Source organism: Saccostrea cucullata, unplaced genomic scaffold, assembly GCF_032062105.1.
Source record: "Saccostrea cucullata isolate Sc308-1 unplaced genomic scaffold, CSIRO_AGI_Scuc_v1 ctg536, whole genome shotgun sequence".
Lineage (NCBI taxonomy): Eukaryota > Metazoa > Mollusca > Bivalvia > Ostreida > Ostreidae > Saccostrea > Saccostrea cuccullata.
Window position 1 is genome coordinate 152,576 of NW_026923241.1, and position 26,181 is coordinate 178,756.

Consider the following 26,181-nt stretch of genomic DNA (forward strand, 5'->3'; position numbering starts at 1 on the left):
AAAAAGAGTTGTAAAGTTACCAGATTTGAAAAATTCTGGACCACTGGATCAAGCACAACTTACGTATAATCACCACATGTATATCATTTTTGTATAAATACCCTATAGATAGCTATTATGTAAATTAAAACAAATTTTGTTACTGGTCGCAGTGGGTGAAATCTATTCTGTTTCTATAAATAGATAATAAGTACTGACAGTAATGAGAAGCGTTGAGCTACATATACATGTACATTATGCTGTGTCATAAATGTGTGGTTTTAAGTTGGAGTGGGTCTTTGCATCTTCTTTTTTGTGGGTGATTAGCAGATAAACTTAATATCATAAACAATTATGATGAGCAAGTATGCTCTTCCGCAAAGTCTCTGATTCATGGGGTTCTGGATGGGGCGAGAGGACATCGATGAATGACGATGATATTAATAATGAAAAAAAATACAAATGCATTTATGTTTGCCTCTAGGAGGCAAAAAGAGCTGTATAGGTTACCAGATGTGTAAAATTCTGGACCACTGGATCAAGCACATGCAGGGACCGGTAACTTACGTATAATCTTAATATCATTTTTGTATGAATACCCCATATAGCTATTATGTACTTGTTACTCGTCCCAGTGGGTGAAGTCTATTCTGTTCCTAGAAATAGATAATCAATAAATTAATACGACGACTCTTTAAAAAAAAAAAAAGACTCGATTTAATTAAAATAAAAGGTGATTCAGAAAAAAACAACATTGGTCAAGCTATTAGAGACTTTCACCACCCCTCAGGCCCCAGGGGGGCAGGGATCATGAAAATAACAATTTTTGTTCCCCTTCACCCATAAATGCTTTGTGCCAAATGTGGTTGAAATTGGTTCAAAAAAAAAAAAAAATCCGCACCAAATGTATTGTAGACCTCGTCCGGATTGTCTTACGTGACATTCTATATCATAATAGATATTGGAATATCTTTACCATTCCATTGGAGCCACCCACCCATAAGTAGCCATCACTGTCCACAGCGACAGAGAAGGGCTGCTTTATAACACTATCTGATTTGGTTAGGTGACTAACGAACTGTCCCTGCTGGTCCAAAAGATGGATGCAATTGCCTTTATAGTCCGCAATGATCACGTTACCGTAGCGATCACACGTGATTCCACATGGCTCGCCTAGTTTTTTAGACTCTGTTCCTGTGTATTTGCGCTTAATTTTTCCATCGTACGATATAATATGAACACATCCATCTTTGTGATCCGAAACATAAATGTCGCCGTTAAGATTTTCTGCAATTCTTCTAGGGTACTTCATTTGGAAGTTCGCTCTCTCAAAATCAGCAATGACCTTGCTTCCCACTTTAGAATATTTTATGAGGACGTTTTTATCGGAAGGGCGATAGTCGTCATACGTGCTCGACTTGGTTAGACAGATGAGAAGATCCCCTGACTGTGATAACGCTATTCCTCTCGGAAAGTCATTCAAAAGCACCAAGTCGCGAATCCTAATGTCTTTATTTAGCAGTTTAATGCATTGATTCTTCCGACATGAAATATACACGTTGTCATGATCGTCGGAAGTGATGTAATCTATGTCTATGTCCTTTCCGACTTTAATCGTGCGTAAACGTATGCCGAGACGGCTAACGAGGTGGAGGCGTGGGTCGAATCCACAGACCACCCATGCTTTTCCTCCAGATATAGGTGCTATCCCGCGAATCAAATGCATTCCTGGAACTTTATAGTGTCCACATTCTGAGACGGCTATAGCTGTGGTGCCTTGTTTGGAGATCTTGCCAAACATTTCTGGTAGTATAGTTTCCTCTGTTTTTGGTTCCGTGAAGTTCAGTTCGAACTGAGGAATGAATCCCACAGGCAACATCTTCGAAGCTTCCTGCAGATGAAACTGTAAAGTTTCTTTGCTGACGACTATGTCTTGATTCGAGCCGAAGTCAATACAGTGTTTTGCTGCTGCTACGTGGGAAGTGACGAACGTTATCGCCTCTGACACTCTGTTCTTGAAAATGACTAATCTGTCCTCCTCTATTTGGATTTCTGAATTTATCTGAGTAATGAATTTTTCTTTGAGATGATCAATTTCTTTATGCAGTTGCTCAGCACGTGTCTCTACTAATGCGATTAAACCTTTTCTCACTTTCAAAAATGCATTTTCGTGTGTTTCAACATCTTTCAGTCTGTCTTTCAGCGAGGGCATGTAACTTTTCAAAAAACTAACCGATTCGGTCAATTCTTTCTTTACTTCATGAGCAAACTCTGATATGCTTCGTGTATTATGAAGTTTATGGGCTTCATCTCGACAAGTTGGACAAACTGGCAGTCTGCATTTGAAACAGAAGACGCTTATTTCCTGTTTATGTTCATCACAATAGGAATGTGACGTCATCTTCTGGCCGTGTTCGTCTGGTTTTTCTGAAACCAAATGGTGAGATTTCGACATTTTCATCTTTAAATGAATCATTCCACATCTGGCGCAAAAATTCTGTTTACATTCCAAGCAGTAGGTCTCTGCACGCGTTTCGTTGTCATCACACGTTTCACAAAGAGTCTCCGTCAGATGTTTAGTCGCCTGCAGAGCCGTGATGTAAATGTTGGGCTTAAAACCCTGGATTCCGTCCACAGGGACTGCGTGTCTGAATTTACACAGTGGACAAGCAAACTGACCAGAATCTTCAGTCTGGTCAATGTAGTCTTTCAGACACCTACTACAATAGGTATGGAAACAGGGAAGCATCCGAGGGTCAATGTAATCATCAAAACAAAGTCCGCACCACTCGAACTGACTGTCCTCCTTCAGTACGGTCCGAGGAGTTCTGACGGTTTCCTGTTCCTCAGAAATTTCTGTCATTTTTCTTTTCAAGGGACAAGAACTTTTTGTAGAAGTAATCGTCGAGAGAGAAACACTACTAAGACTGGAAGAAACTTCTTTCAATCGAACATACTCGCCGTTTACTGTGGGAAACATAATAATATTTCAGTATCACAGCATAACAACATTGATTTACAATTAAATTTTAGTCGATCTTTCTACTATCTATCCGATTTCATTCTGAAAATACGCATTGTTAAACACACATTGTTTCTTCGCCAGTAAAACCCAGTTTCTAAAAAATCTAAAGACATGGTCTTTTCACTTGAATTAAAGAAATCATTCTTGTAGAGAGTAGCATTGTGTAAAACTTGGTCGCTATCTAGTGCATTAAGCTTGTAATCTTGTCCACAATAGATCTGAAATTATTTTTGATTTTTTAAAACGTTCTTTTGTCCTAAGTATGCATACATAACTCTATTCTTCATTGATTTAAATGCCCAGTGAATCTTGTTTAATCGATGATGTCTTAATTGGCATATTCGTCATTCACTCAGTAGTAACCATAGTAGTACGATAGGAGAGTCTGCTTCAGCAGACTGTTAAGGAACGTGTACATGATGGACAGAAAGTACACGTGTACACGATAGACAGGAAGAAGTTCACATGTACATGATGGACAGGAAGAAGTATACGTGTACATGATGGATAGAAAGAAGTACACGTGTCCATGGTGGACAGAAAGATGTACACATGTACATGATGGACAGATAGAAGCACGTGTACATGATGGACAGAAAGAAGTACACGTGTACATGATGGACAGAGAGAAGTTCGCATGTATATGATGGACAGAGAGCTTCGAGAAGTTCACGTGTACATGATGGACAGAAAAAAAGTATACGTGTACATGATGGACAGAGAGAAATACACGTGTACATGATGGACAGAAAGAAGTACACATGTACATGATGGACAGAGAGAAATACACGTGTTCTGTACACATTTCAAGTCTCGCCACTCATCTTTTGTCCATTGTCCTCTGTATGTCCTGTTTCTTTCACCCGAAACCCTTTACTCCTCAGGGTTGGACTTCTTTTGGGTTTTTTTATGCGCCCGGATCGATAGATCTGCGGCGTATATTGTTTTTTCCTGTCTGTCTGTTTGTCTATTTATCTGTCTGTTGTCAACTTTAACCTTCGCCATAACTTTTGAACCATGAGAGATAGAGACTTCATATTTTGTATGCTTAGTCCACTAATTAAGCTCTTTCAATTGACACCAAGGGCAATGACCTTGTGACCTTGACTATGACCTATACATGTATGCTAAAATAGTTATTTTTAACTTTCGCCATAACTCTTGAACCATAGGAGATATAGAGACTTATGGTGTGCATACTCCATTATTTAAGATCTCTCAATGATCAAGGTCAATGACCTTAATTGTCCTTTATGCTAAAAAATAGCTTTTTGGAACTTTCTTGCCACCGGACGCATATAATGTTTTTACAAACACATCTTTTTCTTCAGAAATGACTTTTTAGACTTGTTTTAAATTTTTTTGCGGACAAACAGACAAAAAACAGACAGACGGACGGACACGACAAAAACTATATACACTCTAAACTTCGATTAGGGGGGGGGGCATACAAAAGGAAAATTATTGGATTTGGGTATAAATTTAAATTGTTTTTATTTTATTTCTTATGCATAATTTGCAATTCACACTAACTCATCAAAATATTAAAAAATAAAAAAATTAAATCTAACTGTATAGCACTTGTAACTTTTTTCTGAAATGTTGAAGTTGCGCACGGTGTTGGTGTCAGTTGAGTAACGTCAAAATGACGTTATTTTACGTGAAGTTCTAACTAGGCTAGTGTATAGGCTCCTGATCTCACTTTGATTGGGTGACCTCTTTTGGATCTATCACTGTGTGAATAAGATAGCCTAGTAACTTTAGACAAGGGATATTATCGACAGTCTGTTCCACCAATTTGTGTGAATACAGCTTGTAATGTACAACATCTAAAATGTCAGAAAATAAGAAAATCCCCTTGCCTGGAAAGCAAGAATTACCTACGAATCAATATATGTATGATTTAATTTCGGAAAATAACAACCTGCCATCTACCGGGAAAACACCCGCTTAAACGGAAGTAAACATGTGTCAGCCATGTTAATGATTCTGAACTTGAAAAATCATGAAAAATGTTCAAGAAAGAATACTAAGTAGGTCCTAACTGAAAAAAAATTATTCTGCAGCTTGAAAAAAAATGTTTTGAAATTGGAGTCTGACATTAATTTTTCTGCTTTAAAACGTCGGGGCATTTGAATGATTTGATGTGTTGCTTTGTTTTGATTGTTTGACAAAACACCGTCGGATCAACAATTTGTTTCAGAATTGTAAGAGAACAATTTAACTGACTACATGGTTAAAATGAGCATTTCGTCAGTACCGTCTGCAGGGTCTAGTGCTCGAAGTACCCCTGTACCGACGCAGAATTCACCGGGGCCAGGACCATACAAACCGATTACTCCCAGCCAATATGGAGCATCAATCGGTAAACAGAGTGACGAGGAACTCCGAAGAAAGGGGGTAGATGATCTCCTACGCATGGTGCGACGTCTTGAGTCGGAAAACAGGTCAATCATTGCTGAACACAGTGGTATCATCAAGGACGTAAATCGACGTATTCAGGTTTACAATCTAGAAATGAGGGGTCTGAAGGATATTAACCAAAAATTACAGGACGACAATCAAGAACTGAGAGACTTGTGTTGCTTTCTGGATGATGACAGGCAAAGAAGCCGGAAGCTGGCACGTGAGTGGCAGCGCTTCGGTCGATACACTGCGTCAGTCATGAGAAGTGAGGTGTCCGCATACCAAGAAAAACTCAAAGCTCTGGAAAGCAAGCAGGATGAACTTATCTCAGAAAACTTGGAACTTAAAGAGCTCTGTTTGTATCTTGATCAGGAGCGTGTCCATTTTACCCAAACAAGAGATGATGGGGATGGTAGCAGTAATAGTACAACAGCTGGGAATGAAGAAAGTGTACAGTCACCTCAGATTCCTGATGTAGCTGTGACCAATGAATTGAACAGAAGAGGTTCATTTAATTATGATATAATTATATATCAAAATTCCTAATATTAAAAGTAATTAAAGATTCTGAAGACAATAATGCTTGTGGTCACATTTTACATGATAGCATTTAACTAAAAGATCCACAAAAACTGTACATACTGTATTAAATTCTCTCCATTTCAATCAATCGATGAATCATCTAACAGTTCTCAGGCTAAAACCTTATGATAATTCATTTTCCCATTTTACAGATTCAGGTCAAGGTTACATACAGCAGTTAGAGACACAAGTTAAACAGCTGGAAAAAGAGAAATCAGATTTACAGGTACAAACCAGTTTTGCATGATTATAATCATTGTAATTTTTAGCTCACCTCAACGAAGTTGGGGGGAGCTTATGTGATACCCTCGGCGTCGGCGTCGGTGTCGGCGTCGGCGTCCCAGGTTAAGGTTAAGTTTTTTGGAGCAGTTTTCTTTTTAATTACTTCTGAGTCCTATATTGATTAGACATGCATGGAATATGGTTCTAGTGTGTTTCATTGTACCAGACAGAGTTTCAGATGCTGCAATTTCAGCAAAGGAATGACCAGGTTAATGTTTTTGGAGCAGGTTAACATTTTTGGTGCAGTTTTTGGTGTAGGTTTCATTTCCAAGTAACTATAAGCCCTATGTTGACCAAACTTGCATGGATGATACATCTAAGGATGCATACTACCGGGCTTGCTTCGGATGCTGAATCTGACCTACATTTTCCGGTTGAGTGAACAGGTTAAAGTTTTTGGTGCAGGTTTCATTTCCAAGTAACTATAAGCCCTATGTTGACCAAACTTGCATGGATGATACATCTAAGGATGCATACTACCGGGCTTGCTTCGGATGCTGAATCTGACCTACATTTTCCGGTTGAGTGAACAGGTTAAAGTTTTTGGTGCAGGTTTCATTTCCAAGTAACTATAAGCCCTATGTTGACCAAACTTGCATGGATGATACATCTAAGGATGCATACTACCGGGCTTGCTTCGGATGCTGAATCTGACCTACATTTTCCGGTTGAGTGAACAGGTAAAAGTTTTGGTGCAGGTTTCATTTCCAAGTAACTATAAGCCCTATGTTGACCAAACTTGCATGGATGATACATCTAAGGATGCATACTACCTGGCTTGCTACGGATGCTGAATCTGACCTACATTTTCCAGTTGAGCTAACAGGTTAATGTTTTTGGTGCAGGTTTCATTTGCAAGTAACTTTAAGCCCTATGTTGACCAAACTTGCATGGATGATACATCTAAGGATGCACACTACCAGGCTTGCTTCGGATGCTGAATCTGACCTGCATTTTCCGGTTGAGTGAATAGGTAAAAGTTTTTGGTGCAGGTTTCATTTCCAAGGAAGTATGAGTTCTTTAATGACCAATCTTGCATAGATGATACATCTAAGGATGCATACTACCAGGCTTGCTTCGGATGCTGAATTTGACCTACTTTTTGTGGATGAGTGAAAATGTTAGTTTTTGATGCATGTTTCATTTCCAATAAACTATGAGCCCTATAATGAGTAAACTTGCATGGATGATACATCTAAGGATGCACACTAATGGACTTGCTTCGGATGCTGAATTCGACATACATTTTTCAGATAATAGACAAGGTAAAAGTTATGGTTGCAGGTCTATTTCCAAAAACTATAAGGCTTATATAACATTGTATAAACCAAACTTGCACAAATGCTGCATCAAGAGATGAAAACTCTCAAATTTGCTTCAGATGCTGGATTTTCATTATATTTTCATGAAGAAGAACTAGTTTAAATTTTTTATGTAGGTCTATTTCAAAGTATCAGATCAAAATTGCATAAATTTTTCATTTTTGGAATGTATACTTTTTGTTGGTTAATTGTGTGACTTTGCCTTACTTAAAGACAACATTCGTTGAGGTGAGCTCTGTAATCTCTGATTACCTATGTTTATATATGTGGAAGTTGTACGTAGAATTATGAAGGGGAAAAATTCTGCTGATCAATATAAAAGTGAGTGATGTAACCCAAGGACCTCCTGTTTATAATATAAAGTATATTAACTATTTCTTATTCTTTAAAATGAAAGTGATGATTTTTATTTGATTTTATTAAATGAAATGTTAATTATTCTAGAAGTCAGCACAAAGATTTCCAAGTTCATCCAATGATAAACAGTCCCCGAGTCCACCCTCTCACCCACAACTCCGAGGTTCTCCTGTCAAACCAGTGGTAAGATGAACATATCCTGTTATAAAACAAAGAAGAAACCAAATGTTCCAAGTTAATTTTAGCAATACATGTACTAAGAAAATGATAATCTAGTGATTACTCTGTGAGGAATTGAAGATTTGGTATTGAAATTAGTGGAAGTTAATCAATTTATGTATAAAAAAATCTATATTAGTTGTATAGAAACATTACAGGAATGAAAATCAGATACCACACAAACATTGAATGAAATTTTGAGGAAATCATTAAATGTTTGACTCTCCACATACATGATGTATCTTAAGTATCAGAATATACCATCTATTTTTACAGCATTGAATTTTTCTTTTTAAAATCTATGGAGATATTTGAATGGTTCAAGCTCTTCAGTTTTCTCAGAACTGTGTTTAATATTTTGATAGCAGAGCCTTTTCCCCACTGAACAAAGAGGTACCCCAGTGGGTAAAAATGGAGGGGATCATCACTCCTCTACCCCCAGCACCCCCAGCACTGTGGCAGAGACCCCCTCCAAACCAGAGGCTGTTGTGCATGCTATGAAGGTAAAATTCATTTGTATGTTAAAAAGAAATGATGTGACAAAATTTTACCTGAAAAGGATAAAATTTCAATTTGGACCTTTTTTATCAATGATTATACAATGAACTAAGGGTTTATTTACTGATGTACTTGATTTTTAGGTGTTGGAAGTCCATGAACAGTTAGAACGCCCTAAGACTGAGGTTGGTGGGGAAAATCTAGATGACAAAGAAAAGGCCATTGTCAGAGAAATGTGCAATGTAAGTTCAGCAGTAGACGTATGCATAAAGTGTAATATGCACTTGATTGTCAAATTACTCAGATGCCTTACATTTCTTAGCATATATTTCACATCTTGCATTGTATATTTCTGAAAATTTTACCTACATTTTGCAAAGCATTGTATATTTCTGAAAATTTACCTTTTGCAAACCGTCAATACTTTAATTGTTAACAACTTTGAATTGTCTGTTGGTCTTCTAGTCTATATTAATGTTACAATGTTAAAATATGGATTATTGATTTTTACAGGCAATCAGCATATTCAGTTTCTATACATTTATAAATAGGCTTTTGTATATTAATGTATTTAAAATAGCATTATGCCATGATTATAGAACTATTATTTACATTTTCTTACAGGTTGTATGGAGGAAACTAGGGGACACTGGATCTGAAAGAAGAACCCCACACCCTGTCTATGAGAATATTCCACCACCCCCACCACCATTACCCCCTCCCCATAGGCAGCCAACACACACTCAAATGGGTGAAACAAGAAAGCCACCATTATCATCTAATGCTCCCAAGGACTATCAACAGAATAATTCCCAGAGTTACCTCCCTTCTCAAACATCACCACAGTACAATGCACCATCAGATCCCTTTGGCCATTCTTCTCAGCCCTCTACCCCAGGGGGCCCCATTCTTCAATGCAATACTACAGTCCCACATCCAGGATCTTCCCATACAGTGCATTCTCACAACTTACCCCACTACCAGCAATATAGATCCCCACCTCCCCAGTACCCTAACGAGAGACCCCCTACTTCCGTGTCCTCCTACGATAGTGACCATAGCTCCTATCATTCAAAGTCTTATGACAGGCCACACCTACCCTCTAATTTCTACAATGATAGACAGGGGAACAAAAGCCAGCATGACCAATCACATGCTCAGTATCAGCATAGGGCAAGTTCACATTCAGACCTGGTACCACCCCCTTCTCCCAGACAGCCCTACAAGAAAAATTACTCCAACTCAGATGTCAGAGGGAGAGATCACAGAAGGGGGCAGATTCCAGCACAGGAGGCATATAATTATAACCAAGAACTGAAGGATAGAGGAAGACCTAGAGAGAGCAGTGCTTCACGGGAGGTGCGGGAAGGTAGCTATTCAAGAGAGCAAAGTGCCTCAGAAAAAGGTGATCCTAGGTTAAAGAGGGATTCCCGTACTCCAGATCCTTGGGATTTCAGAAATCCTAGACATGAGGCCATTTCTAAAACCAGTAAAGGGTCCTATCACTGATAAGTAATTTTACTTTATGTTTCTGGGGACATAATCCTTGGATTTGCAATTTATTTATTGCATGTATACAAATTTACACGTATTTTTTCTCTCAATTAATTTGTAGATTTATTGTTATTGAACAAATATTTTGAATATTAGAATTTGACATTACAGCATTTATGGTGTGACGTGCCATGACAAGCATTTACATGTTGGAACAACCATTCCTTTGCAATCTCAATTAAAAAAAGAGTTATTCAGTGCAAGTGTTAGGTAAAAATGAGAACTCAAGATTTTGATGTTTTTTCACTTTATATACAATGTTTTTGATCTCTTTCATTTAAAGGCATCTGTATACAATTGTGCCATTAATTTGAGGTTGTAATGTTTTGAAATATAACTTGAATTTAATTCAGATTCATAGCTTGTTAATTTTTTTTTCTCCTCATCATGCTTCAACCTAGATTTTGCAAATATGTACTAAAATAGGGCAAAGATTTAGCACTGAACACTTAAGAATATTATTTACTTTTGCATTTATAAAAATATATATTTTTTGTATGTTTTGTGGTTTCTCTGTGATGAACAAGAGAAAAAGATATTAATTTTTTTTTAGATATAGATCACAATTTGAACAAAATACTATTCAATATAGGGCATGGCTTTTAGATAGTTTTTCATGCACTTGTACAGGTAAATGTAGTAGTTTAATATTTTCTCCATTTTGTTAGATACAGATTATAGTTACCTATGTTTACAAATGCATTTTTCAGCAAAGCTGAATTGAATTAAATCGTACATGTAAATATATACAACAATATTATAAATACATGTATACCATTATATTATAGAAAAGTTGTTTTTGTTTTTTACATATTTATCTGTTGTATATTTGTAGATTTTGCACTTAAATTTGTATCTACATATTATAAATGTGATGATCTCTGCTATGTTTTAATTTTGAGGTATAAAGATTGAAGTTCACAATGAAAAGATGATAAAGAAGCTGAAGCTTGGTGTTAAGAAAATCCCCCTCCTCCTATATAAAATAAACATTGAAATTGTAATTAATTTTTATGCCCCTGCCATGAAATGCCAAGGGCATTTAGTGTTTTAAACTTTAAGACCAGCATGAGCATTCATGCTATCCCAAAACATCTTCATATTCATTTTTAGAAATTGTTTGAATGTTAATGGGAAGTCTAGTATTTTGCTTCCAAGCCTTTGTTAACTTATACAATAAATATTATAATTAATTAATGACATTGAAAGGTTGTCACAGATAAATATGGTTTTATATTTTGTTATTTTTTGAACATCTTAATATGGCTTCTTCTTTTTTTTGGCTTTATACATGTAGATTGCAGGTTATCTGACTCCTGGCAGTTTTGGAATTTAAACCACTTTTTCTTTTTAGTTTTAAACACAATTAAGCCTTATTTTTGAAGAATTCACAAGCTTTGAGAACTGATTCTGACAAGTAAAATATATAAGTGGTTGTATTATTTCTTTTGTTTTGAGAACTGCATACTTTTATGCATTAGTATGTCTCAAGGGTATACTTCACTGCATTTGTTGTATATATATATATGTATGTGCTCAAATGTATAAATGTATTGAAGGGCAAGAATCTCTGCACTGTGTTAATGAAGTTTGGCCAGTATCTATATGAAAAATTGTAAAAAATAAATTGAAATGGTTTGTAGACTGGTATTGAAAGAAACCTTCAATTTTGTACAGTATAAGCGAAAGGGAGAGAAAAGAAATACAATTTTTGGTAAAGTTTAAATTTGTTAGTGGATAATTTTGTGAAGTGTTGCTATGAATTGATTACAACAGGATTTGCAAACACTGATGAACTATTTAGCTTTGTAATTTGTTTATGTATTAATCAATATCATGAAGACAACTGTATGCAGAATTAAGATTTGCAATACTGTGAATACATATTTATTGTTTTTTAACCAAAGGAGAGTAGCTTTTGGAATTTGTTATAAATGGAATGAAATTTGAATGATTTTATTTTGATAACGTTTTTTTTTTCTATACTATAGTGAAATATGTTTAATGTTTTCATTGATTCTATATCTACTATGCATATACAAAGAGTGAATTTCTTATATGTAGAAAAGGTGCTCATTACAAATAAGTATACACATTTGTCATGTTTGATAGAGAATAAAAATTTGTTGCAGCATAGCAAACTGTTCAGCTAGATGTTTATTTCAAACCAGACACTAAGAAGAAAAAAGCAAAAGGTACACTCAAGTAAAACCTATGGTAATTTTGACATTGCAGTATTATTTTTTGACTTGCGCTAGGCTAAGAAACAAACTAAAGGTACTGTGGGTAATTAACTCACCAAATGATATTCCCGTCTCCCATATGGTTATAATGGGAAAGTCCATGTTTTGCTCTAGGAGACTCAAAAAATAATTGTCAGATTAATAAGTAAAATAGCATGTCACAATGGCATTAGGTAATAAAGAATCTTGAGAGTATCGTTAAATTTTATTCAGTCATATCTAAATGGAGGAGTTGAGGATAAGAGATGGGTACCCTTCAAAATTATAGAAAGAATGGCTGTGTCCATGTTTTGCTCTGGGAACCCCAAAATATGTATCAGATCAAAAAGTAAAATAGGAGGTGCACAAAAGTACTATGTAACAAAGATTCTGTGAGTCTCATTAAATTTCAATCGATGGTAAAAGAGGAGTGGCTGGTAAGATATGGGTACCTTAAAGGGTAACAGATGGACATACAGGTGCATGGACATCCCGATCATATATACCATCCCACTTTTCAAGTGAGGGGGGGGGGGGTGTATAAAAAACAGGAATAAATTTAAATTGAGTTTTAAGTGAATAGATGTGAATGGACAATGCGAGAGGTTCATGAAACCCCAACTCATACATGCTCTTCATCACAATATCAGCTCTGTTTTTCAGTACTTGTATTCCCTGTGGTCAATTATGGTCAAAAGGGCAAACTACAAGTATATTCAATGCATCTGGCCAAAGGTTGTCCAGCACTAAAAGCACCATTGCAAACAGATGTGCAATATGTGACGACATTTCAGGACACTCAAAACATTCTACATACATTTACCTACTACCTTTTAGCTCACCTGAGCCAAAGACTGGTCACATTTTGTCAGGTCAGTCTCTAATCTTCTACTGGAACCACTTAGCCATTTTCAACCAAACATCCCACAAAGTATCCATGAATAATGGTGACTTGAGTTTATTCAAATAAAAGGCCACACTTTTTTTGCAAGAGGAGTTTATAATATATTATTAAAAAGTTATAAGCATCTTTTAAAATCTTAAGAAACACTGTGTGTGAAACATAAAAAGTACATTAATTCAGATAGAACTATATTCTCTGTTAGTGCAGATCCAGGCCTAAGTCTGTTCAAATCATGACCCTGAGGACAAGGAGGGGCCACAATGTACCATCATTTTTGTACAGGAATACATAGGGAAACAGTTTTAAAATCTCTGTAACAGGTCCATTAAGAAAAATACATTGTGAGACCTCACTTGGCACGCGAGCCTTAAAAACTGAAAAATTAATACATGTACATGCTTTTCATAACGTGCGTCACGCATGCAGTTTTGCATATACAATAGTGCAGTATAGTGAGACTCCATCATTCAAGAATTCAATTCCTCATTAAGAACACGAACTATTCATTCCACATAGGCAGTCTGGGGATTAAAAAAAGGTAATGGAAATTTGTCATTTTGCATGCTATTCCACAAAATCTAAACAAGCTTGAAACTCAACTATGCTTATTTCTATTTCCAAGAATCTTAGTTCATTTTGACGCGATTCAGAAAAATTTTTATGAATATCATTTTTTATTTTTATGTCCTCTTTATAACAATTACGAGGAGAATATTATACACTTTTTAACAATACATGTACACATATATCTTGTTAAAATATTAATCCAAATGTTAAATCAACAAGAAGTAGTTATAACTTCATGCGTGCTGCATTTAATTGACATTAATATACTTTATAAATTCAAACGTAGGTAGATTAATTTCCAGACCTCAAAATTCCATAAATCCCCACTTTGATGATGGAATCAATATCCTGTCTGTCATGCAGGAAAAACCACGGAATTTCCAGTTGTAATTATAAGCAACCAAACTGTTATTTAATATGCTTTCAAGATCCAGCCATACAGAACTCTGCTCAAAGAAACAATTTAATTTCTTCTATCAAATTTTGTCGGAAAAAAATTGAAGTTATGCTTTGTAATTTTTGTACATTTTTAGGTGTAAAAAAATTTTTTACACCTTCAAAAAAAAACATGACAAGCAAAAAGAAAAAAAAAGTAAAGTGCCCATTTCCCAAAAATATATAATCCTATTTGTCATTGAAGTAAAGGTACTTAAACAAGTTTCCTCGCAAAAAATCAATACCAAATTTTTTTTCCAAACACCACCACTTTTCCCCATTAATAACCTATACTGCGACGTGTCTGTGGTAAGTGTGTGTGTGTGAGGGTGTGTGTGTGTGTGTGTGGGCTAAACCTACAAAGCATATATTCAATGTCTATAGTAAGTATATATTTGGAAAAAAAGTGGGGGGGGGGGGGGGGTAGGTAAGGTACCTTGCGTATGTCCTTAATATGCTTGATCCAGCCATTTTGAGCTCTGCTCAAAGAAACAATTTAATTTCATCTATTATCCATTAGATTTATTAATTCGAACTGATAATAATTTGGTTTAGAAATAGCAGTGTGGAGGAAGCAGTTCGTCTGTGATGCAAACTCACTTAAAAATACTACTGCTGCAATTTTTTAAAGTACTCATTCAAATTTGTATATGTGGCCTTGAACTTGTCAAAAAGACCTTTAATAATCAAAATTACGCATCCTCTGGCCATATATTAATCTTTTAGTGAAATATAGACATCAATAATTTATTGGCCTGGCATGAATTTTACACCTTACACCTTTATACTAGTTACCTTGAGTTATCTGATTAACCCTTGACTATTGGGTCAAGGTCACAATAGAGCCTGAATGTCATGATAGAGCCTCAAGTCAAAACCATGTTTCTTCCCGGGAGAAAACACATTTTAACCACAGTACCGTAGAATTCATTCATTATAAATTCCATCCTATTTGACAAATATGGCGGTAAAAAAATGCCACAATAATAAAGTAAACATCGTTAAAATCACTCTGATTCTACAAACAAAGCTGATGTCGATATAAAAAAATGCTATCGTTTCTAACTGACAACATTTATGTAGTCTTCAGGTCAAAGTTTTAAGCAAACTATAGGAATGGTAATGGGCATATACTTTGCTCCCGCTTGTCGTGGCCTTCAACTCGACATAAAGACATAACTATATTTTGTGAATTAACAAGAAATACATTAATTCAGATTTTGACTCGACATGCCCCAGAGTTCGAAATAAACGACATGCAGAGTCTGCCACATCTATTTCATATTTGGATGTTTTACTTAATATGAACATTAGGGCCTATGGATGAAATTTGGCCTATGACAAAAATAACAGATTTTCCACAGAATCTTTTTATTACATATTCCTCAAATGCTTATAGTGTTCATGTCCTCCTATTTTACTTTTTGATCATGAGCATGCATCAATTTTGGGTTTCAACTTCAAAGCATTTTTATGCTTTTTTTAAAAAAATGATTTACGTTAAAAAGAAACCCTTATAACAATGAGATTTTGAGCCAAATCATTCATTCTAAATAATATTTTAAAGCAAGAAATTATTTCACAGTTTTTAGATTCTCGATGTGTATGTTTCAATAGAAAACCACAATGATATTCTTATTTTGCTGGCAGTCAAATTCACGAAAAGCTTTGTAGAAAATTAATTTGATCATGTACCAACCTGTATGTATATCACGATTTCTGTTTAAAAACTAGAGGTATTGTGAGCAATGAGCTCACTAAATGATACCCCCGACTCCCATATGATTATAATGGCAAAGTCCATGTTTTGCTGTGGCCGGGAAACCCAAAATATGTGTTGGATCAAAAAATGAAATAGGAGGTGCACAATGGCAATATGTAATAAAGATTGTGTAAAATTTTCATTAAATTTCACTCAGTGGAGGATCTTAAGAGATTACATATTGCCATTGTGCAGTATACCCTCCTACTTTTACTTTTTGATACTGTGAACATATATTTTGGATTTTCCATATGAATATAATGGCAGTGCCATTTTATTCATATGGAGGATCAAAAAGTAAAATAAGAGGTGCACAATGGCACTATGTTATAAAGAGTGAAAGCTCATTAAATTTCATTCAGTACCTATAGTTTAAAAAATCAAAGCTGATAGCTGATTTTTTCTTCTAAAATATAAATATAACATATCAATGAAATAGATTGAAAAGCCTATTTTCATTCTTTCCATAAAATATCTTCATAAAGCTGACTGATTTATAACAAATATCTGTCTACTATATTTAAACTAGAGGTACTGTGAGCAATGAGCTCATTTAATGATAAGGCAGTGTCCATGTATTGCTTTTGGAAACCCAGAATGTGTGTCGGATCAAAAAGTAAAATAGGAGCAATATGTAATCAAGATTCTGTGAAAGTCTCATCAAATTTCATTTAGTGGTATGAGAGGAGTTGCGAATAAAAGATAGGTATCCCAAAGCGTAACAGACGGACGGACGGACATCCCGATTACTAAATACTCTTCCGCTTTTCAAGCGGGGGGTATAACTTTAGGTACTGTGAGCAACGAGCTCACTAAATGATTCCCCACCTCCCATACGATTTTAATGACAAAGTCCCTGTTTTGCTCTTGGAGACCCGAAATAAGTGTCAGATCAAAAAGTAAAATAGGAGGTGCACAATGACATTATGTAGCTAGTGTTAATTGTAACGGGGACCGTTGCAGATGTTCCCCAAACGCTCCCCAACTCCCTTTTTTTGTGCCAAATTCCTGTAAGACATTTTTAAAAATATTTTGAAAGATTTCCAGAAACAAAAGATGGATATCAACTATATGTTCTTTACGCATTGTACGCGCAAGCACGTGCATGCACATGCAAGATGATCATGGCATGTTGTCTAAGCCATTAACATTTCTATATGTCGTGAGAATCAATAAAAAATCTTGTAAATGTACATGTTAGTTTTTAAATAGAGGTCATTTTGAGCAATGAGCATGCATTTAATGATAAGGCAGTGTCCATGTATTGCTTTTGGAAACCCATGATGTTGTCGGACACTAAAAATTAAAATCAAAGGAGGTGCAGCAATGACAATGATAATTCTTATATATCAAGATCTTCATAATGTATGACCATTTCAAAATTTCAAAGGAATTCAAAAAACAGTGGTATGAGAGGAGTTGTGGATTAGAGAAGCGCACGTGCATGTGCGTAACATTTTGACCATGTCATCATGGACATCTAACATATACTTATATTATGAGTTTCAAAGCGCTTTTCAAAAAAAGAAAAGAAAAGGGCAATAACTTATAGGTCATTTCTGTGAGCAACGTGCGCGCAAAATGACGCCACCTCCCATACGATTATAATGACAAAGTCCCTGTTTTGCTCTTGTAGACCCGAAATAAATATCAGATCAAAAAGTAAAATAGGAGGTGCACAATGGCATTATGTAATAAAGAATCTGTGAAAGTATCAATAAATTTTATTTAGTGGTATAGGAGGAGTTGTAGATAAGAGATGGGTACCCTTCAATATTATGGAAAAAATGGCAGTGTCAATGTTTTGCTCTGGAAAACCCAAAATATATGTCCGATCAAAAAGTAAACTAGGAAATGCACAATGGCAATGTATAGCAAAAACTCTGTGAAAGTCTCGTTAAATTTCATTCAGTGGTTAAAAAAAGGGGGTTGCGGATAAGAGATAGGTACCCCAAGGTGTAACAAATGGACGGACAGACATTCCGATTACTATATACCCTCCCAGCTTTCAAGTGGGAGTATGGTATAAATTGAATGTGTTGATCACCTCGATCAACTACTTTCAAAGACGTAACTGCGTTAAATCGATCGCTTTTGGCTAAACTAGAGGTACTGTGAGCATGGGCTCACTAAATTATACCCCCGCCTCCCATATGTGTATAAATGGCAGTGTCCATGTTTTGCTATGGAAAACCCAAAATATGTGTCGGATCAAAAAGTAAAATAGGAGGTGCACAATGGCAATATGTAATAAAGATTCTGTGAAAGTTTCATCAAATTTCATCCAGTGGTATAAGAGGAGTTGCGGATAAGAGATGGGTACCCCAAAGCGTAACAGACGGACGGACGGACGGACGGAATTAACGATTACTATATACCCTCCCGCTTTTCAAGCGGGGGGTATAAAAAAACTATGTTCATATGACGGAAAGCATTTGCAAATGTTGTGTTCTGTCATATTATCTCCCAGTTCGCCTAATAGGAAAATCCATGGAATTCCCAGAATGGCAATATGTAATATAAAGATTCTGTGAAAGTTTCACTTTCACTTTAAATTTCACTCAGTGGTATAAGAGGAGTTGCGGATGAGAGAAGGGTACCCCAAAGCGTAACAGACGGACGGACGAACGGACGTACAACTAGACGGACGGATGGACATACCGATTACCATATACCCTCCCGCTTTTCAAGCAGGCTTGGGGTCAATTACTTTGAAATGTAATTAATTACTTTCAAATACATTGATAATTTTGTCAATTACTTGCAATTACACATTACATTGATTTTTTCGAATGTAATTATTACTTTCAATTACTTTGACAAATGTAATTAAATACATTTCAATTACTTTGAGTTTTATTTTTATAAAAAAAAAAATAAAGATTTTTTTTAAAATAAGATTTTTTTCTATAGTGATCGAATTCGAACTTTCATTCAGCGTTTTTGTTCTTGGGTATGATCGGGTTTCACACCTGGTCAAAATTAGACCTTTACCTTATAATGAGTGTGACACACTGTATAAACAAATAAAACATTATGAGACAATTAATTATTGTACAAACACAAGCCCATGCTACACCAGTATGGTGTATGGCAAGATCTCTTTTGTTACTTTCTCAAGTCCATCTTTTTTAAGGAAATAAATAATATCTATCACATTTCCATTCATTATTTTCTATCTGAAAATGAATAGAATACAGGTAAATCTAAAAGGGGATGTAGTTAGTTAAATTGCTGTAAAATAAATTAACTATCTAAACTGTTATTTGCAAGTGGTAATAGGGAGAACTGAGATTTATAAAACATGGGATTAAGTAGTATAAACCCACCAGTATAAAACTATGTATCAGTATAAGACATCTTTTTAAATATAAACTACTTCATAGTCACTATCAATCAGAAACTCTTTTAAATATCAGATTCAGATAAGTTGTATGTAAATTCAGAATGTTCTTTAATAAAATAATTTTGTAAATAACCAATAACAAGGAAAGAATATTTACGAATTCCATTTTTATTGAATGAAAAAGCAAATGTCAATAATATAAAAAAAGCCAGGACTTCAAATTATCGTAGGGAAGAGTTGTATAAAGTGTTGGAAATTCGTACTTTTTGATGTTATCAATTTTGGTAAAATTTTATGATCTTAAATTTTCTAAACACTCCTTGAGATAAATTACAGTAAATACCCTAGACTACTTGCTTTAATAGATGTGGATTTTTTTCTTTAAGTTTAAACCTCGTCACACCTTATTGCTAATTAATTTGAAAAAAAAGTTGTTTTTTTAATTTTATTTACTTTTGCGATTTAGGGATCCCATTCTATGAAAAAGACACAAGTAAAACAGTTAATTGTAGAATTAAAATTTTGTTCCAGAGCTAGATTAATGATAATTTTTAAAGATAGCACAATCTAAGGGACTTTGGTCACAGCTAAGTCCATATTTATATAAAAAAAAATGCTCTTTTTCATGGACGTGTTAAAAAAATGAAATAACTTATAAACTTTACATTGCAGGAATTAATTAACGTGTTTGTTTTTTAATAAAAGCAGTGTCTGAGAGGCGCTTGTCCGACTTCTTTTCAAAATGTTTTATATAATTATTTTATTTGTTTCCTCTCTTTTGTCAGTTGAAATGGAAATTTACATCTTTGAAAACATGCACCCGTAACAAGGATTGGACGATTACATTATACATTAAGTAATGAGTATTAATATTCTGTTTAATGTAAAGTTTTCTTAATTTGTATAGCGAATCTTTTTTAATTAAAAACAGTCGAAAACAGAGATGTCGGCATAAAAAAAAACAATAAGTTGATAATGAACACCCGGGTTGTTTTCTTAAAAATTAATTTATACGGCAAGCTTTAGTAAACATGTAAATTTCTCTAGCTGACAGACTTGCATTTCACTGTTCGTTGTACCATTGTTTTTCATTTAATATTCTAATATTATTTGATTTTATCGAAAATAAAATTGCAATTAGAGCAATCTTGGTAAAAAAAAAAGATGTAGTGATCATTGACTTGTAGTTCATTTCGAATAAAATAATCTTATTTAAGGTACATTTAGGTCCGGGCTTTCAAAATTTGTGTTGGGCTAAATATGAAAGTGATATGAACATCGGTGAACACTTCATAAGAAAGATAAAAAGCAATATTGGAACCATCCATCCTTCATTAATAGTTAGATAGATGAACAAAATTATTCCAGCAGTTAAGACTTCATAGGAGATCGGTAATATTAAAATTTTACAATTAAATTTTAGGACAAACAAGATGATGGCAGATTTTCAATCTCAACTTTTATTATGTATGTATTATTCCCCTATCATCTGCATATGGTGTATACATTGATGCTCAAAAACACACTCTTAGAAAGATCAACTTCTTTTATTCAAGACATTGAAAGATAAGTTAAAGTTACATGGATTTCTACAACCTTGTTTTGAGTCAACATTTCGTAAATTCTGACCGAGTGCTCCGTCTCTTGTTCAACAGCCCCGCGGCTAATGTGAGTAGTCAAAAGGTGATGCTTACTTAGAACTACCCACCTGATGCTGCATTTCATATCCGGAATTTTTTGTAATTATCAACTTTTCATTTCCGACATTTTTTGGTTTTCTTTCCCGACATTTTTCAGATAGAGTCTTTAGTTACAGATTTAAAGATTTTACCTATGAAAAATTTTAAAGGAATAAATCATAGATAAAGCATTGAAATCCAATTTCTGAGTTTTGTAAATTTATCAATGAAGCGACTGTGAAAATGGAAAATGAAGGCAACTACCTAAATTCATGACTCAATATTTACTCTGCGCAGATGTGAAAGCAGAAAAAAAATCAAGATCTTTGTAGAGCAGTGTAATATATAGTACTCGCTTAAATCCTGGGAAGATAATTTTTTCAAATCCAGAATCCTTAAAGTGCTTATTTCTCTTTGAATGATTTTTGTCTCCCGCTTTCGCGAAAGCGAGGGGACATTAAATCTCATTCATCTGTCCGTATGTCAGTCTGTCCGTCCGTCCGTCACAAAAACTTTAACTTTGCCCATAACTTTTGAGTAAGTGAAGCTATGACTTTCATATTTCACACGTGTATTCTTTGTGACAAGACCTTTATTTGGGTACTATCAAATTTGACCTCTTGACCTTGACCTTGGAGTTTGACCTACTTTTACGCAAAATTCCGAACTTTACTTTGGCCGTAACTTTTGAATGGTAAAAACTAGGACTTTCATATTTCACATATGTATTTCTTGTGACAAGGCCTTTTATTAGATACCAACAATTTTGATCTATTGACCTTTACCCTGGAGATTTCTGTACTTGTGAAAAAACTTTAACCTTGGCCATTACTTTTGAACGGTAAGGGATAGGGCTTTCATACTTCACATATGTAATTCTTGTGAGAAGACCCTTCATTTTATACAAAGAAGTTCGACCCTTTGACCTTGACCCTGGAGTTTAACTTACTTTCAAAAAACAAACCTTGACCATAACTTTTAAAGGGTTAGGGCTAAGGCTTTCATTTTTCACATACCAGCATTTAATCTTTGTGACAGGATCTTTCATTGGATTTCAAGAATAACGTTGACCTTGGAGTTTGACCTACTTTTAATAAAAAATCTCTGGGTAATAATAAGTTTAATTTGCATTTAATAAAAGTTTAATCTTCGCTATGTTGCCATTCAGAAACATATCTTGTTCCTTATATTGAGAAGAGATAGGGCTTTCAAATTTGATATGTGTATTACCTGTGACAAAATATTTCCAAGTATGCTATGATTTGTGATCTGTTGACCTTGACCTTCAGGATTGATTTTTAAATTTCTGAATGACATATGATACGGCGTTCATATTTGAGACAATATGTCATAAAAAATGAGAAATTTTGCAGCTTTAGATGAATATAAACTCAATAGTTTTTCCTTAATACTGTATACAGGAGGTTTAGAAAAAAACTAGCTGCGAATAACCAGAATTGTCTCCTATCATTTTGGGAAAAAATTGTGGATATAAAAAAAATCTGCTTCTCTGTGAAGGTTTTTTGTTTGTTTTTCTTTGTCCTCTGAAAATAGAACACTCTTTCTTCAAATCTAAATTTTTACTGCAAAATAAAGTATTATTGTTTCAATAGCAAATCACTGGTAAATATTGCTAGGCAAATAAATTAGCACTTATTGACCAATTGTCTTCGCTAATTTTTAAAGTGGGCAACATAATTTGGTTAACAAATGCCTTGGACGCTTATATTTTTCTTCCTTGGAAAAGAAATTAACCCTCTTTACTGATAGAACCAACAGAAGTAAAAGTAGTTGTACAAGAGAAAGATGACATTAGACTCATATAAAGATAAATTTATCTTTAAATGTTAGAAACATATTTGTTATATATATCTGTTACTTCTGTTGGTTCTACCAGTAAAGAGGGTTTATTTCTTTTCCAAGTAAAGTTTCTATTAAATGGACATTAAAGGTGCATAGACACAGATTTGGTGTAAATATTTTCTAAAATTTTCCGTATACTTTCATAACTTGTATGTTGCTATAGCATTTCATGTGAAAATATCATAAACATCTTATTTTTCTAGAAGTTTAATGAAACTTCGAATTTCTAGACCGTCCGTCCGTCTGTTATGCTTTGGGTTACCCATTTCTTATCCGCAACTTTTCTTTTACCACTGAATGAAATTTGACGAGACTTTCACAGAATCTTTATTACATAGGATTTCTGAATGTAATTCAAAAAGTCTTCTTCATTATACCCCCGTTGAAAAGTGGGAGGGTAATGAGTGATCGGTGTATTTCCGTAGTCCGCCCGTCTGAATATTTTGGGTTTCCCATTGCAAAACATGGACACGGCTTTCTCATCTTCCTAAGTCAAGAGTTTCTGAACCCGCTCCGCTCCATGTTTATGTCGAGAGAATCAGAAACTCTTGACTCGGGAAGATGTTCTTTCTATGAATTTGAAGGATACACATCTCTTAATATCCGCAACTCCTCCTATACTCCTGAATAAAATTTAATGATGCGTTCAAAGATTCTTACATAATGCCGTTGAGCAAATTTTACTTTTTGATCTGTCATTTATTTCGGGTCTCACAGAGCAAAACATGGACTTCGTCATTACAATCACGTGGCAGGCGGGGGTATCATTTTGTGAGCTTATTGCTCACAATACCTACTTTTTCTTTTGACAAATGCATTAATTATTCTTTGGCCCATATATTCAGGTATTTAATTAAAATGAATTATTTATATTAGAAAATCTTAGGGAAAATAAATTTTCAAAGAGATGTATTCAAAATGGAAGGAACACTACAATTCACTTACACGTTGACTGAAAGAGTACTTCTGACATATTTACCATGTAGAAGACTTGGAAATACCTACAGTCTTGTGAAAATTAGCCCACTACATTTGTACCATTAGTAATGTCGTATAGTATATAAAAACAATGGGACTATAATACTGGGAATTCTTCGGAATTTCCCTCGTTGTAAAGGCAGAGCAATGACCGCCCCCTGTTGTTTACCACTGCTTTCTGTTTTTCTACATATGATTGTAACTAAGGTGACAATGAATTTGATAGGAAAAAAGTATTGGAAAATAGAGGTTCGGTGAGCAATGAGCTCACTAAATGATACCCCCATCTCCCGATATGGTTATAATGACAAAGTCCATGTTCTGCTCTGGGAGGCCCGAAAGAAGACTAAGATCAAAAAGTAAATGGGAGGTGCACAATTTCATGATGTAATAGAGAATCTGTAAAAGTATCATTAAATTTTATTCAGTGGTATAGGAGGAGTTGCGATAAGAGACGGGTACCCTGTAATATTATAGAAGAACTTGATGGCCTTGTCAATGTTTTGCTCTGGGAAACCCGAAATACGTGCCCGATCAAAAAGTAAAATAAGGTACACAATGGCACTATGAAACAAAGATTCTATGAAAGTCTTACTACATTATTACTACATAAATTAGGAAGGTTGCATATGGAAATGCTGGTATTTCATTTCATGTCATGGTAAAGTTTGTTTATTGTTAGTTGGCCTTTACCATTAAAGGGGCCTGGACACAGTTTCAACTGATTTTTTAAAACCAATTTTAATATTTACAATTCCTACCCAAGGCATCATCTATTGATTAGCAAAATTTGAACATCATTTGTTGATTAACAAACAAGATACAGAACTTAAAGTTCTTCATAATGTAAACAAAGCTCGTGCCTTGTTTTTACCATTAAAGGGGCCTGGACACAGTTTCAACTGATTTTTTAAAACCAAGTTTTATATTTACAATTCCTACCCAAGGCATCATCTATTGATTAGCAAAATTTGAACATCATTTGTTGATTAACAAACAAGATACAGAACTTCAAGTTCTTAAAAAAAATTCCTAATATTAACAAAGATCGTGCCTTGTTTTTTGTTTACATATAGAAAATATCATATTTATAACAAAATGAAGTTCAGCAAATCAATAGTAACTGTCGAATCGTATTTAAAATTAACTTTTATTTGAAATTATCTACTTTGAACGAACATATATTAGTATATTAACCTGTGTAAACAAAAACATTACACTAGCCTTGTTTACATAACAAAGTTTTGGAGCTCTAAATCTGTCTTGTATCTCGACAACTACAGTTAATTTAAATTTTTGATGATCATTAGAAAGATTTGTAAAAATGGAAAATATAAATTTTGAAATTTTAGCTAAAACTGTGTCCATGCCCCTTTAAAGTCAGTGTAAACATTCAGCTATGAAACAGATGTGCCAGACTTTAAAAGTAATTTTTATTTCAAGTTTCCTGGGTTATATGGAGTCGACATCAAAACAGAAATAATTCTTTTTAATTGATAAAACTCAAAGATACATCTGAATGTCGAGTTGAATATTGCACAACGTCTCGCTAAGTTGCTTAAAATTTTTCGAATGCCTGAACTGGTTGTCTTAATAAAGCATTTTTATAGCCCGAAGCTTGAAAAGCAGGTGGGTATATTGTGACCGGGATGTCCGTAGAGCTGTGCGTCCGTCCGTTCGTCTGTCTGTACGTCCGACTGGTACACTTTAGGGTACGATCCATCTCTTATCCACAACTCTTATTCCACTCAATGAGATTCAATTAATGAAATTTTTAAAGAATCTTTTTTTACATAGTGCCATTGTGCACTTCCTATTTTACTTTTTGATCGGACACATATTTTGGGTTTCCCAGAGCAAAATATGGACAGGACCATTCTTTCTGTAATATTGAAGGGTACCTATCTCTTACCCCGCAATTCCTCTCATACCACCGAATAATTTTTATTTGACACTTATTTCGGGTCTTCCAGAGCAAATCATGGACTTTGCCATAATACCCATACGGGAGAAGGGGAGGGGGTGTATTTACAGAGCTCATTGCTCACCGTATCTCTAGTTTTAGGTCAGCAATTCGTAAATTTCTCTGGTGTTACCTTGTTAACAAAAATAATCAAAAATTGGGTATTATTTTGGTTAAGTTGTTTAAATCTGCTTTTATACCAAACTTGACTACGGGACTACTTTATCAATACACACGG

General features: G+C 34.7%; 2 protein-coding genes across 3 annotated transcripts; one reads left to right on the top strand and one right to left on the bottom strand.

Annotated features, from left to right (window-relative positions):
- Window positions 1-880: 880 nt before the first annotated feature.
- LOC134263542 (transcription intermediary factor 1-beta-like) lies at window positions 881-2,827 on the bottom strand. The gene has a single exon (XM_062745913.1). The coding sequence runs from the start codon at window positions 2,726-2,728 to the stop codon at window positions 929-931; it is 1,800 nt and encodes a 599-aa protein (XP_062601897.1). The 5' UTR covers window positions 2,729-2,827; the 3' UTR covers window positions 881-928.
- A 1,965-nt stretch (window positions 2,828-4,792) lies between these two features.
- LOC134263551 (coiled-coil domain-containing protein 85C-B-like) lies at window positions 4,793-10,442 on the top strand. Of its 2 annotated transcripts, none has more exons than XM_062745930.1 (6): window positions 4,793-5,915; window positions 6,145-6,218; window positions 8,041-8,136; window positions 8,541-8,675; window positions 8,814-8,912; window positions 9,295-10,442. In XM_062745930.1, the coding sequence occupies exons 1-6, from the start codon at window positions 5,237-5,239 to the stop codon at window positions 10,177-10,179; spliced, it is 1,968 nt and encodes a 655-aa protein (XP_062601914.1). In that variant the 5' UTR covers window positions 4,793-5,236; the 3' UTR covers window positions 10,180-10,442. The 2 variants fall into 2 exon arrangements, with proteins under 2 accessions (XP_062601914.1, XP_062601911.1); XM_062745927.1 differs by having other exon boundaries at window positions 4,795-5,915; window positions 8,538-8,675.
- The last annotated feature ends 15,739 nt before the right edge of the window (window positions 10,443-26,181 follow it).

What these genes read in the sequence shown, in the direction of transcription:
- LOC134263551 (XM_062745927.1), top strand. Translation starts at nt 5,237, where the DNA reads ATGGTTAAAATGAGCATTTCGTCAGTACCGTCTGCAGGGTCTAGTGCT. An exon ending in CAATGAATTGAACAGAAGAG is followed by an intron (nt 5,916 to 6,144) that starts GTTCATTTAATT and finishes CCCATTTTACAG; the next exon opens with ATTCAGGTCAAGGTTACATA. An exon ending in TTGTCAGAGAAATGTGCAAT is followed by an intron (nt 8,913 to 9,294) that starts GTAAGTTCAGCA and finishes ATTTTCTTACAG; the next exon opens with GTTGTATGGAGGAAACTAGG.
- LOC134263542 (XM_062745913.1), bottom strand. Translation starts at nt 2,728, where the DNA reads ATGCTTCCCTGTTTCCATACCTATTGTAGTAGGTGTCTGAAAGACTAC.